General features: G+C 38.8%; 1 protein-coding gene across 1 annotated transcript in view; it reads left to right on the top strand.

Annotated features, from left to right (window-relative positions):
* LOC138747615 (CDGSH iron-sulfur domain-containing protein 3, mitochondrial-like) overlaps positions 1–13,915 on the top strand; it is a 33,350-nt gene extending 19,435 nt beyond the window's left edge. Inside the window, exon 3 of the mRNA XM_069906996.1 lies at positions 13,477–13,915. Within this exon, the coding sequence (XP_069763097.1) occupies positions 13,477–13,665 (189 nt within the window). The 3' untranslated portion in view covers positions 13,666–13,915. The remainder of the gene's footprint in view (positions 1–13,476) is intronic.
* Positions 13,916–18,138: the final 4,223 nt, after the last annotated feature.

The following is an 18,138-nucleotide window of genomic DNA, read 5'->3' as shown; positions in this document are numbered from 1 at the left end:
AGTTACAAGATTATGAAGAGCCAGTTCAAGCCTTTGCCACAGATATCTTCCACCACGTCTCTGTATCCTTCCCGACAGTTACCTTTCTCTGTTCCGCACTGGAGATGCTTCACCTAGTCTCCTTCCGTCATCACCCAGTAAGGGAGAACGTGGAAGGAGAAATTCAGACAAATAAATGGGGAAAGCATACTGGAATGAAGGAAATGAAGGAACCATTAATGGGGTGAGATGGAGTCAGCTCATGTGGAGCATAAACATTGACTTCGTCTATTCAAGTTTCTGTGTTGTCAGCTCACTGCTAATCTTGAGACATTTCACAACATGAAGGCCATTATAAAAAATTTTGATTTTGTTACAAATGGCACACATAGGAAATCTGACTATGTATTCAGTTATGCTAAACACTGCAGTCAGGAATTATACATGAGCTTCATGTATAGGTACATATATCAGAGGATCACTGGAGAATTGCTGATTAATTCACCCCCGTCCACTGAGCCATAAGTCAAGGGCACTAAGACCAGGTGAGCTTCATCCTGAATCCACACTGAATAGTGTGGATCAGGACGGCCACAACTGCTGCTGCTTGGTTTGGCCTGAGAGAGAGTGCCTGAGGACCATGAAATAAAAGGAAATAGCTTTGGAGGCAGTGGTTCACCAGGTCGATACAGAGATGAGGCGAGATTGTGTCGTCTGGAACTGTGCTCGCTGGAATTTAGAAGAATGAGAGGGGATCTTATAGAAATGTATAAAATTATGAGAGATAAGGTAAATTATTTCCATTGGTGGGGGAGACTAGAAATAGAGGTTATTTCCTTAAGATTTAGGATGGAGGCGAGGAGGAACTGCTTTTCCCAGAGGGTGATAAATCTGTGGAATTTGATGCTCATTGAAGCAGTGGAGGCTACTTCAGTAGATATATTTAACACAAGGTTGGATAGATTTTTACATAGAGGAATGAAGGGATATGGTCAAAATTCAGGTAGGTGGAGATGAGCCTTTCATCAGATCAGCCATGATCTGAATGAATAGCTGAGCAGGCTTGATGGACTGGATGGTCAACTCCAGCACCTATTTGTTATGTTCTTGTATCAGTGGGATAATTATGTATTATGAACCAAAGACACTGGCTTACTTTTCATGCACTATTTTTTAAATTTATTGTTGTAAGGTAGTTTATATGATTGTTTGCGCTGTGATGCTACCACAAAACACCAAATTTCGTGACTTGTTCATGACAATAAATTATGCTATTGTTTATCTTTCTGCGTGTTATGGCTGGTTGCGTGTCTGCATGTTTCAGATAACAATAAACTTGACTTGGTAGGCTAAGTGGACATTGTGGATGGCAGGTGTGTGATAGGGTGGTGTTGATGGGCATGTGAGAGTGAATCAATGACTGGGAAAGTAAGTGGGGTACGAAGACTGATTGCGATGGCTCTGGGAGCTAGCACAAACCTGATGGGCTGAATGACTTCCTATATTGTAAAAAGATAAAAGATATGAGTGAAAAACATAATTCTTCTATACATTACACTTAATTCTCCATTTTTGGACATGCATAAACCAAGTTTATCTAATTCATGGATGTTTCTGTATAACCAGGACATCTCAAAACTTATCTTTTCATTATTAAATGTCTCTTACATGATGTGTGAATTTCATAAGGCAGAGTTTTTGAAACAGTTAATTCTTGGGCTCGTTGCTCAACGTTTTTGAAACATTTTGATAATGTAGTTTAATGCTCTCTTTGTACAATCATAAGATAAATTTAATTTTTTAAACTCACAATGCAACATGAACATCTATCTCATGTGTCACACATTAATGCACAATTCTTTTGCACTCAAGGCCAGCTCTTTTCTCTGAAGCTGTTTGATCCAAGCATATTGTGGTCTGGGTCACTTAAAGAGTATTTTATTTGGCTCGGTTGTTCGCTCGACCACAATTGAATCACACCAGTGGAATGGAGAAAGCTTCTGAAGGACTAGTTGGAAAAATTTCAACCAGTGAAAGAAATATACACTTGTTGCAATTATTAGCAAGGCTTTGAAGCATTTTTTTGGCTTGGATTTCTGCACCTAATGAAGATTAGAACACTTTCCACTCTGGGAATTTATTGACAGCACTGACCCCTTCCAGATACATTACATTCACATTACCTTGCATGTGAGAAACGTGAGTAGCTATTTGGCAACAGGGCAATGAAGGTAATAAGGCTTGCTTCGCTGCACAACCTTGGGCATCACTTTTGGAACAATCTAGAAGCTGATAATTTAATTTTGGAAAATATTCACTGTTGGAAATTAATCTGCCAATTCAATGTGATTAAGGTGAATTGTTTGTTATTATATGGTGATACTGTGGAAAAACTTTGTTTTGTGTATAATCCAGGCAAGTCAACCCATGCTTAAGGACAATAGTGCAAAATAAAAGTGAAGTATGTGTTACAGAGAAAAGTCCAATTAAAATAGAGCAAGGTCTGTGATAAGAGATTATCTACATAAGGGACGAGCAAGCCTACACAGACAACTTGTCTTGGCATCTCATTGAGACATACAGAACCGAAACACCCCACCCCCCCCCCCCCCCATGTCCATGCTGAGAATCATCAACTCATCTACATTAATCCCATTTACCATCTCTTGATCCATAGTTTTGAGCAATTACTTGTCTCAATAGCCTTTAAAAGTTGTGAGTTGAAGAATAACTATTGGCCGTGTTGTCATTGCGATGCCATGGGATTTTTTTTTTAAACAAGCTTGTCTCTGGTCATTCAGCACAAAATATAAAATGGGATCAGGGTGAGACCACCTGGCCACTCCAACCTGCCTCTGCTTCAGGGCTGTAGATGAATGACAGCTGAAGATTTTGGTGGTCAGGTCTCCGGACCAGGACTTGAATCCAGAACCTCCTGTTTAAAGACAAGAATGTTACTTTCAGCGATGATTACATTGGACAACAATTTTTGTCAAAAAGTTTGCTTCCTGAAAAAAAATTGGGATTATGAGAGACCACTTCGAGATGAACACAAAGATGATTTCGGATTTGCTGTACCACTTAGGAATTTGGAGAAACACTAAATTAACTTTTGTTGAATTTAGCCTGTTTAATCGTGTAATGATACTGACACATTGCGTTAGTTCAACTGACCTAAAAATGTTTTGCCGCTGATTTTCATTTGTACTTAGCATCTGATGCCTCTCGTGTCAGCCTCCAACAATAATCCAGCATTGATGGATTCCAGATGCCCTGATCCCGCTTTTCCATGGCTGCAATATCCTGGTGAAACCTTTCACCGTGTTCGTCACTGACTGCACCAAGATCAGCCGGGGAAAAAGTCCAAGTGAGAATGCAGAAAATGAATTTTCAACGACATGATGCATTTCATGGTTTTGTCTGCTTGAAATAGGCTTATAACATTTCAGAAAATCACAAAAATAGGTTAAATCTAAAAACACAGTACGTGATAGGAAAATTTTTAAGGTGAATTTTGTGATCAGCCGCCCAAGATCTATAAAATACACCCAAAAGTGTTCAGGAAGCAAAATCTTTGTTGTCCAGTGTCATGGTTAATGCAAGTTACAGTCATAAGCATGAAACAAGCCCTTCATCCACACGGTTCATAATACACTGACCTTTCACACCATGTAAGATGTAATGGTCAAGTTAAGTATAATCCTAGTTGTGGTCATTCAACGGTGTGTAAATGTTGTCATCAGAAGGAGTGAGAACTTGTGCTGTCAATAATGTACCAATTATGAAAAGCACCATTTTCTTACAAATAAAATTGGCACAGGTGAGGTCATTGAGTTTTACTTGATTTCTGTGCATCTGAGCTGTTCTGCGCTAATCCCATTTGCCTTCATATTCTTTAATATTTTCCTTCAAATGTTTATTTAATGTTGCCTTGCCTGCTGATTCATTCCGACATCCTTTTATGTGGCTACAAAACTGCCGCCACTCCCTTCAGTAATTTACAGTTCCAATTGCAAATTTATGCCTCCTTGTTGTTGATTTAATGACTGACTGACAGAATTAATACTTCTTTTTTTCAAGACATGCTTTTGCCTTCATTAGGTAGAGTCTTGAGTATAACAGTTTGGATATCAGGAGACAGCTGCACAGGGTGTTACTGAGGCCACACGAGGGCTGGTTGCCCAGCCACTGGAAGGACGTCATTGAGTTGGAAGGGGCTCAGAGGAAGTTCATCAGGAAGTTGCTGGATATGGAGGGCTTGAATTATAAGGAGAGGCTCAATAAGCTGCAGTATAGGAGGCTGAGAGGAGAACTTAAAGTGGTATATAAAATCATGAGGGGTGTGGTTAAGATGAATGCTCACAGCCATTTCCCCAGAATAGACGATTTTTGAGTTCAAGGACATAGGTTTAAGGTGAGAGGGGATGATTTAAGAGGGACCAGAAAGAGCAATATTTTCACCCAGAGTGCAACGAGAACGGAGTGCCAGAGAAAGCTATAGAAGCAGATACAATTCTGACATTCAAGAAACATTTGAACGGATATGTGGCTTGGAAGGATGTGGAAGGAGAGGGGCCAGGCATTTAGGACTTGTCCAGAATGCTAACTTAGCAAGGAAGGGCCTATTCTGTGCTGTCTGACTGTATGTTTATTCCCATGATCTTGCTGGACACAAAGTGACTGCCACATTTCGCTGTGAAGGAACAGACATTGTGGTTATATTAAAAAACTGAATCGTGGACAACAACCGTTCAGAGAGCAAGTATGCAAACTTATCGGGGCAAAGACATTTGGGATGAGTGAGCCTAACCAAATTAACTGAGTCATAACCTTCCTAATTAAAATATAGCAAGAACATCAACCAAGGCAGGGAACATTTATTGTGTAACCCAGCCATTCCCAACCTTTTTTTTTTGGCTGTACATTTGCCCTCCATCCCACCCAGAACTCTGCTCAATGTTTATGGGCCCCCTTGCTTGTGAAGCATTCTAGTTTTGGTTTCTTCTGTACTTCTCTCCTACCAGCTGCATTAAAAAAATATTTATGATAGGGAAGCTGAAAAGAAAACAAGGCTTTGACTTAAAGGTGCTGTGGCCCACAAGGGGGCCATGGAGCCCCTGTAGAGAATGGCTGGTGTAACCAGTCTTTTAACCCCATGACCTTTTTTTTTAAATTTTTTATTTTTCACACCATAAATCACATTAGCCATGATATACACTTTTTCTTTTTCACACATATACAGTGACTTTTTCTCTTCCCCACCCCCCCCCCTCCTCCCAAGCCACCCCCCCCACCCCCCCCCCTCATCCATTTTAGGTATACAATCTAGGTTGCATTAAGCCAGTCAGACAATGTTGTCATTCAACAAAATTACACCAGAAATTCTACTGAGTCCATTCTTTTCTTTCCTTCTCCTTCCATCAACTTAGGTAATGTTTGTCCCCGGTAGGTTTTCGCTATTGTATTTAATGTAAGGCTCCCATACTTGTTCGAATATTTCAATATTATTTCTTAAACTATATGTTATTTTTTCTAATGGAATACATTTATTCATTTCTATATACCATAGTTGTATTTTCAAATTATCTTCCAATTTCCAGGTTGACATAATACATTTTTTTGCTACGGCTAGGGCTATCTTAACAAATCTTTTTTGTGCATCCTCCAAATCAATTCCAAATTCTTTGTCTGTTATGTTACTTAGGAGAAAGATCTCTGGATTCTTTGGTATATTGTTTTCTGTTATTTTATTTAATATCTGACTGAGATCATCCCAAAATTTTTCTACTCTCTCACATGTCCAGATTGCATGAATTGTTGTTCCCATTTCTTTTTTACATCGAAAACATCTATCAGATACTGTTGGGTCCCATTTATTTAACTTTTGCGGTGTAATGTATAGTCTGTGTAACCAATTATATTGTATCATACGTAGTCTCGTATTTATTGTATTTCTCATCGTTCCAGAACATAATTTCTCCCATGTTTCCTTTTTTATCTTTATATTTAAATCTTGTTCCCATTTTTGTTTAGTTTTACCATTTGTTTCCTCATTCTCCTTTTCTTGCAGTTTAATATACATATTTGTTATAAATCTTTTGATTAACATTGTATCTGTAATCACATATTCAAGGTTACTTCCCTCTGGTAAACTCAAATTGCTTCCTAATTTATCTTTCAAGTAGGATCTCAGTTGGTAATATGCCAGCGCTGTATCTCCAGTTATATTGTACTTATCTCTCATTTGTTCAAAGGATAAGAATCTACTTCCTGAAAAACAATTTTCTATTCTTTTAATCCCTTTTTTTTTCCCATTTTCTAAAGGAAAGGTTGTCTATTGTAAAAGGGAGTAGCTTATTTTGCGTCAATATTAGTTTTGGTAATTGATAATTTATTTTATTTCTTTCTACATGAATCTTCTTCCAAATATTGAGGAGATGATGTAATACTGGAGAAGTTCTATGTTGTACCAATTTTTCGTCCCATTTATATAATATGTGTTCAGGTATCTTTTCCCCTATTTTATCTAATTCTAGTCTCGTCCAGTCTGGTTTTTCCCTTGTTTGATAAAAATCTGATAGGTATCTTAATTGTGCTGCTCTATAATAATTTTTGAAGTTTGGCAATTGTAAGCCTCCTTGTTTATACCATTCTGTTAATTTATCTAGTGCTATCCTCGGTTTCCGCCCTCTTCATAAAAATTTCCTTATTATTTTCTTTAACTCTTTGAAGAATTTTTCTGTCAGTTGTATTGGCAATGCCTGAAATAAGTATAGTATCCTTGGAAAAATGTTCATTTTAATACAGTTTATCCTTCCTATCAGTGTTAGTGGTAGATCTTTCCAATGCTCTAAATCGTCCTGTAATTTTTTCATTAGTGGATTGTAATTGAGTTTATATAATTGGCCTAGATTTTTGTTTATTTGTACACCTAGGTATCTTATTGCCTGCATTTGCCATCTGAATGGAGATTCCTTCTTAAATTTTGAGAAATCCGCATTATTCATAGGCATTGCTTCACTTTTATTTACGTTTATCTTGTAACCCGACACTTCTCCATATTCCTTCAATTTCTTATATAATTATTTTGTTGATAGTTCTGGTTCTGTTAAGTACACTATAACATCATCCGCAAATAGACTGATTTTATATTCCCTGTCTTTTATTTTTATTCCTTTTATATTATTATCTATTCTTATCAATTTTGCTAGTGGTTCTATAGCTAGCGCAAACAATAAAGGTGATAGTGGGCATCCCTGCCGCGTTGACCTGCTTAAGTTAAATTGCTTTGATACATGTCCATTTACTGTCACTTTCGCTAACGGTCCCTTATATAATGCTTTAATCCAATTAATATACTTCTCCGGTAAACTGAATTTTTGCAATACTTTGAACAAATAATTCCATTCTACTCTGTCGAAGGCCTTCTCTGTGTCTAAAGCAACTGCTACTGTAGGTGCTTTATTCCCTTCTACTGCATGAATTAAGTTAATAAATTTACAAATATTGTCTGTTGTGCGTCTTTTTTTGATAAATCCAGTTTGGTCTAAATTTACCATTTTCGGTACCTGGTCTGCTAATCTGTTTGCTAATAGTTTAGCTATTATCTTATAATCTGTGTTTAGCAAAGATATTGGTCAATATGACGCTGGTGAGAGTGGATCTTTCCCTTGTTTTAGTATTACTGTAATTATTGCTGTTTTACATGAATCTGGTAAGTTTTGTGTCTCATCAATCTGGTTGATTACATCCAGGAGGGGCGGTATTAATAAGTCTTTAAATGTTTTGTAGAATTCTATTGGAAATCCATCCTCTCCTGGTGTCTTATTATTTGGTAATTTTTTTATTATCTCTTGTATTTCTACTGTTCCAAATGGTTCTGTTAATTTATTTTGTTCCTCTATTTGTAGTTTTGGTAGTTCAATTTTAGTCAAAAATTCATCTATTTTCCCTTCTTTCCCTTCGTTTTCAGTTCGGTATAATTGTTCATAGAATTCTCTAAAGTTTTCCTTAATTTCTTTTGGATTATATGTAATTTGTTTGTCTTTTTTCCTTAATGCCAATACCATTTTCTTAGCTTGCTCTGTCTTAAGCTGCCATGCTAGGATTTTGTGCGTTTTTTCCACCTAGTTCATAATATTTCTGTTTTGTCTTCATTATATTCTTCTCTACCTTATATGTTTGTAATGTTTCATATTTTATTTTTTTATCCGCCAATTCTCTTCTTCTAGTTGTATCTTCCTTCATTGCTAATTTTTTTTCTATGTTTACTATTTCCCTTTCCAACTGCTCTGTTTCCTGATTATAGTCCTTCTTCATCTTTAACCCCATGACCTTGAAGTAGATAGACACCAAGCATCCTAAGCCTAACTGGCATCCCAATGCAATCAAGATCTTTAATGTTTAACTTTTTTCTTTTCTTTTGAATATTTATTAATTTTAAACCACAAAATGAATTAAATTGCATAGAATTTGAAAATTATATTTTTTTAAATTCCATGTGGTATAAATATTTAAAAAGCCCCCCTCCACCCAACCCCTCAACCCTCCTTCCTTTCCCCCTACCAAAACCCTTGTAAAAAGAAGAAATAAAGAAAAAAAAATTGAAAAAATTAAGAAAAGAAACTGAGAATACCAGGAGGATAAAACATTTATAACATAAATTCTGATTGGAGGTTACCAAGAACATACATACCCACATTTTGTAAATAAGGGCACCATATTTTCCAGAGCAAATGATATTTATTTTGCTTCCAATAATTCTGTAAAGAGGGACAGGACCAAAACATATGTGTAAGGGAAGCTATTTCCAATTGACATTTATCACATATAGGATCGATATGAGAATAAAAGCGATGGAGTTTATCTTTAGACATATGAGCTCTATGAACAACTTTAAACTGTATCAGTGAATGTTTTGCACATAGAGAAGAAGAGTTTACCAGTCGCAGAATTTTATTCCAATTTTCATTAGAAATATGAAGGTTGAGTTCCCTTTCCCAATCATTTTTAAACTTTTCAAAAGTCCCAGAATTTATTTTTGTAATTATATTATATAATTTAGATATCACACCTTTTGGAGGGAATTTTGAATATAGTATATCCTCTAAAACAGTCGTAGTCTCCCGATTGGGAAAAGAGGGTAAATTTTTTCCATTATATCTACTGTTTTGAATATTGATTTACAACCACATCCCATTACTGCAATTTTTGGATTACCTATGATAGATTTGACTTATTTATCTCTTCCTGCGGATCGTATGATTGCTTTTCTTACACTAATGGCTAGAAGATCTATACTATTAAATTGGAAAGAGGTAAATCCTCCCACTGTTTTCCAATGGTTTACCCAAACTATACTATGTTTAAATTTAGAGAAAATTAGAAACTCTGTCTATGAATCCCCTTCTAAGTTTGAGTTAACCTGGCGACCATTTATTCAATATTTTCATTTGTGGTGAGTTGATCTGGCTCTGTTTTCTTTCTATGATTATGTATGATAATTGGGCTGTAAGATGAGATCGGAGTGATTGGCGTGGTTTAGCTATATCTGTAGGGTTTTTTTTTAAGTTTTTTTTAATTCAGATTTGTTTTTTCTTCTTTTTTGGGGTTTTTTTCTCTCTCTTTTTTCATATATTGTTATTAATTATATCTTTTTTTTAGAGATATAACACCCTAAACTGATCAAAAAAATTTTTTATGATATATTTTTATTCTGTAATATTATTGTTTAATATCTCTGTATTAATTCATTACTTACTATGTATTTTTTTATATCTCTTTGAACTGTATGTGTTTATAAATTATAATAATAATAAAAAGATTGAAAAAGAAAGATATTTATTTTGCAGACTATATGTCTATAATCTTCTCTAATGGTATCAGCAAAGTTCTGCGTGCCATCTTTCCATACTTGAATCTATATCTGACTTCCACGATATTGCTATATATTTCCTAGAAACTGCTAAAGCAATTTGCACAAATTCAATTTGATGCATATTTAATTTTAATTTAGGTTTTATAACCTTAATATTACCCAATGAAAATAATATCGGATTCTGTGGGAATTTGACCCCTGTAATTCTTATACTTACCTCCAATCAAAAATGTTATTAGGGAGCAAGATAGGTCAGGTAATTGTTTTTTCTTAATATTTCTGCTTCCAAATAAGAATGCAGTTTGAAATTATAACTGATCTCTCCTCCCCCCGTCCCCTCTCTTGCCCTCCCTCCCCCCTCCCCCTCCTCTCTTCCTCTCTCTCTTCCCCCCCTTACCCCCCCTTCCTCTCTCCCTGCCCCCCTCTCCTTCCTGTCAGGGGCAAAACAAACTAATGTCTCTCATTTGACAATATCAGCAACAGTTTGTAACGATGCCAAATGGAGCCCATTTTCCGTTTGCTAAAGAATATGAATTTGAAAACTTAATGATGGACATAATTTCCAAAAATATAAATTGTTATTTAAATATTAGGAAAGGAAAGGAAACTTCACTGTGCAAGTGGATGAGTTTAATCTCAAAGATCCTTTTTAATCAAAGTATCAAAGGAAACTAATCTGTATTTAAATATTCCTTTGAAGCATTAAAGCCAGTCCCTTAAGCAATGATTTTACAAAAGGCAGAGCCCAATGATTTGTCTCTCATGGCCATCCCATGACACATCCAGTAAATTTCTGCATGTAAAACAATTCTTCTATGCCATCGTTGCTGGAGACAGTCTCCTGGGTCAGTGTGGTGATGTGCCCATTTCTTCAGCATCTCTCTTGGTCAAAATACTATTGTCATTTTTAATTTACTTATTCAAAGGATGTGGGAAAAGTTAACAAGGGTTTTTGTCCTTCCCTAATTGACTTTGAGATGTTTTGTGCTGGGGATCCAGAATTTGTACCCAGCAATGGTAATGTTTCTCTTTCCAAGAGTGGATAGTGCCTGACCTGGAGTTTAACCAGCTGGTCATGTTGTAGAGTAAAACACAAAAGTCTCCAGACACCATGATTGAAGTAAAAACACGACGCTGGAGAAACTCAGCAGGTCAAACAGTGTCCTTTACATAGCAAAGATAAAGATACATCACCAACGTTTCAAGCTTGAGCCCTTCAACAAAGTATAAGTTCAATTTTTGTCACATAATACTACATTTAGAATGTAACATAGATGAAATTCTTTAACTTTTGTCAGACTGGGTGGTTGGCCCCTGTGGGTCCACACAAGTGGCAGCACCGCCATATTTTTTATTAGGTGTTGCTCCTCCAATTTATGGGTGATGTGGGTTTGGCAGTGCATAGGGCCATGGACAGACATGTCAGTGCTGGAGTGGGGCACACAGTTAAAATAGCTGGATCCCAGTCATGGACACGTACAGAGCGAAGGTGCTCAGCAAAATGATCTCTCAGTCTGTGTCCAGTCTCTGATGTAGAGATGCCACAATGGGAGAACCGGATGCAGTAGACGACTCCCGCAGATTCACATGTGAGGTGTTGCTTCACCTGGGAGGACTGTTTGGGGCCCCGAATGGTGATGAGGGAGATGATGTGGGCGCAAGTGTGGCAATTCCTGTGGCCGCAGGACTAGGTGCCAAGTGGGCAATTAGTGGAAAGGGTTGGGTGGGTGAGGAAGTCACAGAGGGAGCATCCCTACAGCAGGAGGAGAGGGGAAGATGTGACTGGGGGTGAGACCATGTTGTAGGTGACGGAAATTGTAGAGGATAATATGTTGGATGTGGAAGCTGATGGGGTGGGAGGTGAGGACAAGGGTAATCCTATTTTGCTTCATCTGGGACAGAGGGGGCCAGGCCGTGTTGTAGAGTGTGGAGAAACTTTCCTGCACCAACCAAAATGCCACAATTTCTTGTGTGTCAGTTAGGCTCTGAGAGAAGTTTCCAATTGTTTCTTAATGACAATGAAAAGCTGTAACTGTACAGAGAATGAATGGTTAACATAGTCGATTGGGTATTAATCAAATGGATCTTTCTGTCCTGGTGTCGAGCTCCTTGAATGTTGTTGCAGCTGTACGCACTGAGGCAAGTGGAGAATATCTGATCACACACCTGATGAGTCCCTTATAGGTGATGCATTAGATTGAAGATGCCAAGAGGCGAGTTACTCGCTGCAAAGTAACCAGCTTCTGACTCTTGTAGCCACGGTCTTTGTGATGACTGCTCCAGCGACAATTTCCCATTGCAATTTAGTTCAAGAGAGAACCAAGCTGTGTATGAGGGGTGAACATAGAACCGTGGAACACAGAAAGTACCCTGTTGCCCATATGTCTGTACTAAACATGATGTCTAAATTAAACTGTGACTCTGTCTAGAAGCCCCTAAAACATGACAATTGTTTCTGCTTCCACCACCCATTCCAGAGCCTCACCTCTCTCCATGGAAATAAAAACACCCTGTGAACTTTCTTCCCCTCATTCCACCTCCAGCCTTCTCCTTAAACACATATCCCATATTTTAACCCTGGGTTAAAAGATTCTGACTCTCTTTACCCTATGCACCTATCTCATCAACTTATAAATTTCGATTGACTCCCCTCAGCTTCCAATGCTCCAGAGAAGGCAAACCTTTGGCCTGGAAAACCTTGTTCACGATGGAGCAGACGACTGCAGCCAGAGTTGATGCTTCCACTTCTGTCTACAGTCCGCTATGGCAAGCAGAGGCTGCCGAGCATGTACAGTGATTTAACTGATAAATACAATTTTTAAATTTAGACATGCAACATGGTAACAGGCCCTTCCAACCCACGACCCGATGTCCCCCAAATTCCCCAATTAACCTACAACTCCCCCCCCCCCCCGATACATATTGAAGGGTGGGAGGAAAGTGGAGCGCCCAGAGGAAACCCATGCAGACATGGGGAGAGTGAACAAACTCCTTCCAGACAGTGCAGGATTCGAACCAAAGTCACTGGCGCTTTAATAACATCGTGCTAACTGCACTGCCCAAATCTTTTAGCCTTCTCCTCAGATCTCTCGACTTCCTTCGAGTTTCAATGTACATCAGACTTTGCAATGAATATTTTCAAAACTCCCTCTGCACATCTCTCTCATGTTGTTACAAAGAGTCACAACTCTCTGAAAAAAGTAATTCTGCCCCATTCTTGGTCTGAAATGGTTGACTCCCTTATTGTGAAACCATGCCCCCCAGTTCTAGATTTCCACCCCCCCCCCCCCCACCCACTACACAACGTCTCAGCATCCACCAATGCTCCAATAAGATCACTAATTTTTTAATATACTCAAATAAGCATAGGCCCAAACCCATTCACCCTTGCACCACACATCAACTCCTCATCCCAGGAATTAACCTAGTGAACCATCTCTGCACGACCTTCCTTAAATCTGGAGATCAAATGTGATGAGCTTAGATAGGGTAAATAGAGGGAAACCGTTTCCTACACTGGTAAAAGGTGATCTACATTTCACCATATGTGACATGAATCTTTGGGCAAGTTGGTTTAGACCCAAGTATTTCTAATAACTCTGGCTTTTTTGTCTTCTCAGCCATTCTGTGATGGAAGCCACAGGTCCATCCCTTTGGTTCCAACCCCCCTGAGGTTCCGAGTGAAGGAAGAGAAGACGGTTTTCTTGTGCGGCTGCAAGCAGACCAAAGGCCCTCCGTACTGTGACGGCACTCACAAGGAGGACTGGGTCCAACGTGCTGCTCTCCACACGGTGCCTTCCCTGGAGTAGAGCCCCAGCACCAAGTGCAGTACACCACATTCACAAACACTACAGGAAGTCACGGCTCACCCGATGTGATGAGTTTTATTTGAGGAGCCACTTTCCGGGATTTTTCAGGGATTTCTGTTATATTTAAACAGCAGAGTTTGTTCATGGATTCCTGCTTGTGGAGGTGGGCTTTGGGGGTGGGGGGATGGTTGAACATTCAGTTAATAGGATTGAATTGATCCTCAATTAAACTGCAAGAAGGCCATCACTACATACGGTTTTCAATGTAATAATTTAATGCATGTTGCTTCTGAAGTTAAAAATCTAGCCAATGTGTACCTAGAACTGGGAAACTGTCTTCTGTTTCATCTCTGCTTTGTGTTAAAGTTGCAGCAGGTTGATATTCAAAGACTGTCTCCACAAATCCCATCTCACAGAGATGCATCAGGGATTTATTTGATTGAAGACTGTTTACATTCTTCCAGAAGTTATACAGGATCTCATGGTGGAGTATATTTGGATGGAGTTTGAGTTCGTAAAAGAGGCATGTGTGTATATAATAGAGCTGCAGTGTTTTGCGCTGAGTCCTTTTTGACATGTTACCATTCTTATCAAATATAAAGCATGGCAGCCAGTTTGTGCACAGCAAGATCCCACCTAGAGGAACATGATGACCAGATAAATGATTTTATGATGCCAAGTGAGGATTCAATAGTGGATTATGTTGCTATCTTCCTCTACGAGGGCTTAATTGGAACCATAATATTTTCAACAGTCCTTTAGTCTCTCCCTCTTGCCTTCTCTGCAACTGATCAGAGTCATACAATGTGGAAAGAGGCTCTTTGGCCCAACATGCCCATGCTGACAAAAATGTCCCATGAATACTTGTCCTTCCTGATTATTCACCTGATATTTCTATCAGGTCCCTTCAATTACACTGGACAACAATTTTTTTTCAAAAGGTGAAATTGGTGATTATAAAAGTCAACTTCAAGCTGAACACAAAGATAATTTCAGATTTTCTGTATCACATAAGAAGTTGGAGAAACATTAAATTAACTTTGATTGAATTTACCCTGTTTATTCGCATCATGACGCTGACCCATTGCATTAGTTCAACTGTCCTAAAAATGTTTTGCTGCTGATTTTTATTTGTACTCAGCATCTGATGCCTCTCCTGTCAGTGTCCAACAATAGTCGGCCAGCATCAATAGATACCAGTTGCCCTGATACCATGTTTCCATGGTCACAAGGTCACCGTGTTCATCACTGACTGAACCCTGATCAGCAGGGAAGATGTCCAAGTGCGAATGCAGAAAATTAATTTTCAATTACATGTTCACCTTGCTTTGTGGCCAATATACTAGTAGACTTAAAATATGACAGGAAATCATAAAATAGGTTAACTCTATGTGATTTTAAAATTTTACGGTGATTTTTGTAATCAGCCCAAGATGCATAAAATACACGCAAAATCTTCATTGTCCGGTGTTATTTTGGCCAGTCTCTTAGTTGATTAACCTACCAGGATAACTTTAAGAAGTGGGAAGACACCAGAAGACATGGTGGGAGAAATGTGACATAGTTTAGCAACTCAGGTTGGGATCGAACCTGGGTCCCTGGAACTGTGAAGCAGAACCAGTATAGCTAGAGAAAGTCCAACTGTTGTTATCAGTCACACAGGAATGTAACAGAAAATATCTTCTACTGACAATGCGCCATGGTTTCTGATTGAAACCCAAAACGTTAGTCCCAGTGATATTACAATAGGAAATGGAGTCAAAACTATCAACAGACTTCTCCTGCAATATGCGGCCTCTGTCCTAGAGATTCTAGGCTATGAAACCAACATGAAGTGGTCGTCCCTTCAGAGAAACAGCAGTGAAAGGTTATACACCCGAACATCACATGCTTTAAACTCAGTATGATTTACAGATTGAAAAATTACAGTTCCATTACAGAACCAAATATAAATTGGGAAAATACAGGCAGTCTTAAAACTCAAACTTAAAAAAACTTTAAAAAAAATAAACAGGCCAGGCAGATAGACAACAATGAACTCAGCCCTGTGGAATGAGCTGATACGTTCTGTGCCCTTTGAAGATTAAAAATAACATTCATCCCTAAAGTAAGCCCCACATGCAAAACTGAGAAGGCAAATATTCCTGAGTTATCAATCTGAGATTCCTCACAAGGCAGAACCCCTAATGACATTCAACAGCTCCTTCAATGGCATCTATGCTCTATTCAAGAAACCTGAACTTTGGTATATCCCCAGTCTGCAGCTGATAAATGCAAGTGGTATTAGATAAGAGGACAGTGCTGGCTCAATGATGCAGTTGATAGTGTGGCTACCTCCCAACTCCAGAAATCTGTCTTCAAGGTTCCTTTTGTTGCCATATAATAAATACATAAAATATAATATACAAGATATATTTTAACTTTTGTCTGCCGTAGGGCAAACAAAGAGTCGCCATGAGCATTGCCCAGTGCCCATAACAATAGAAGAAAGAGAAGCAAAAGAGAGTTCCCTCAGAGACACCTATTTTCTGTTGATTCGCCTCCCGCTTTCTGCCACCGCACAGACTCCATACCATTGGCAGCTGGAGCTCCAGGTTCACACCTCTGAAACTATCAGGAAGCCTTCAGTGCCCAAGGCCGCTCAGGAGCCTTTCTTTTTTCTCAGTGCCCTCTGGAATCCCAGTTCCAATACTGGGCTCCCAAGAGCCCGTCTCCAGCAGCCTGCAGCCTCCGTGAGTCCTTCGGCTGTAAGCCGTCAACAGCTCACAGCCAGTGTTGGTCCTTTGACCTCATAAGCTAAGCAAGATATAGCTTAGGGCCTCACAATCTACAGGAGCCTCAAAAATATATTAATGTATGTTAAACTATTCTAAAAATTACATTTGTCTGGTTTCCAGACTATATTATAATCTATGATAAAAATCAAGCCAACGAAATAATAAATGTGTAATCAGTAAACGCATTCATTTGAAAATAATTTGTATTGTAGTATTTTAATAAGGGGCCTCCAAGCTTTATATTAGCTTAGGGCCTTACCAAGTCTAAATCTGGCACTGGTTGACTGGCCTATCTAAGTCTTCTTTCTAACACGCTAACTTCAATGCAACACTATCACTGTGAAACTGTCAGGGCCTTGACTTTGTGAGTTCAATTTCATACTTCTGATTCAGTAAGCAGACAGGTTCAAGTTCCACGCCAGAATCCTAAACTCAAAGCCGGCGCCTGGCGGAACCCAGGTTTAGGAGAAATCAAGTGTTAAACGAATAAAAAAGGTGCCAGGCTGACATTTTTAAAGCAGGGGAATTCGCCCTGGTGTCCCAGGCAATAATGATTCCTTCAATAATCACAACAAAACAAAGTAATCTGATCATTAGAATATTTAGGGCAGGACGGTTACGACATTGCTATTAGAGCGCCAGCGACCTGCGTTCAAAGCCACTGCTGTCTGTACATTCTCTTCTTGTCCGCATGGGTTTCCTCTGGGTGCTCCGGTTTCCTCCCACGTTCCAAAGACATGGGGTTACCAGGTTAATTGGTCACATGGGATATATTTAGGTGGCACGGGTTCGTAGGCCAGAAAGGCCTAAAACCATGCTGTATCCCAAAATTTTAAAATTACATTTGGGATCCTGCTATATCCAAATTGGATGCAGCATTCACTAGAGTACTAACCCTACTTCAGAATTGCTTAATTGACTGTGAAGTGTTTTGAGACCTTCGGGGATTTTGAAAGTTGCAATGTAAATCCAACAGTTTTTTCGATGCTATGAATACATTTGAGTGGCAAATCACAGTTCTGGTGAGCATTTGCATACATTTAATATGAAAGTCATGCCAGATTAACAAAGCGGTTGTAGTAAAACCTGATTTTACTTGGCAACGTTCAGAACTATCTGCAAGTAGGCCAATAAACGAAGTAACTAATATAAAATCCATGTTTGAAAGAAGTACAGTAATTGGCAACATTAATACAATGTTGCAGTTTTTCAGCAATGTTTATATGAATAATCTGAACTGTAAATCTGTAGGTATCCTTCATCCATTAATTACGGTACTTATTTCTTAGATTGATAAAACAGCTGAGACTACCCGTAAATTGGAGGAACAACACCTCATCTTCCGACTGGGCACCCTCCAGCCAGATGGCATTAATATCAACTTCTCCGTCTTTCGTTAAACCCACCACCCGCCCCCCCCCCCCCCCAACCCCCTGCTCTCCATTTCCTGGTCCCTGATCACATCCAATTAACACCTTTTGTTGGTCTAGATTCCTCCCCCATTGTTTCTGATTTTAGATTTTATAGTCACTGGGCTTTCCTCAATTCCCTTAAACTTGTAAAAACACATGGAAAAGCTGGGAGGAACTCAGCCAGTCTCGCAACATCCATAGGATATATTATTGACATTTCGGGACTCAGCCCTTCTTCAAGGCATAAGCAAGAAATAGGAATGCATCTGGATAAAGATTGGAGA

The sequence above is a fragment of the Narcine bancroftii genome, chromosome 12 (genome assembly GCF_036971445.1).
Source record: "Narcine bancroftii isolate sNarBan1 chromosome 12, sNarBan1.hap1, whole genome shotgun sequence".
NCBI classification, from domain to species: domain Eukaryota; kingdom Metazoa; phylum Chordata; class Chondrichthyes; order Torpediniformes; family Narcinidae; genus Narcine; species Narcine bancroftii.
Note: the sequence above shows the minus strand (reverse complement) of the source record. Positions and strands in the feature narration are given on the sequence as shown.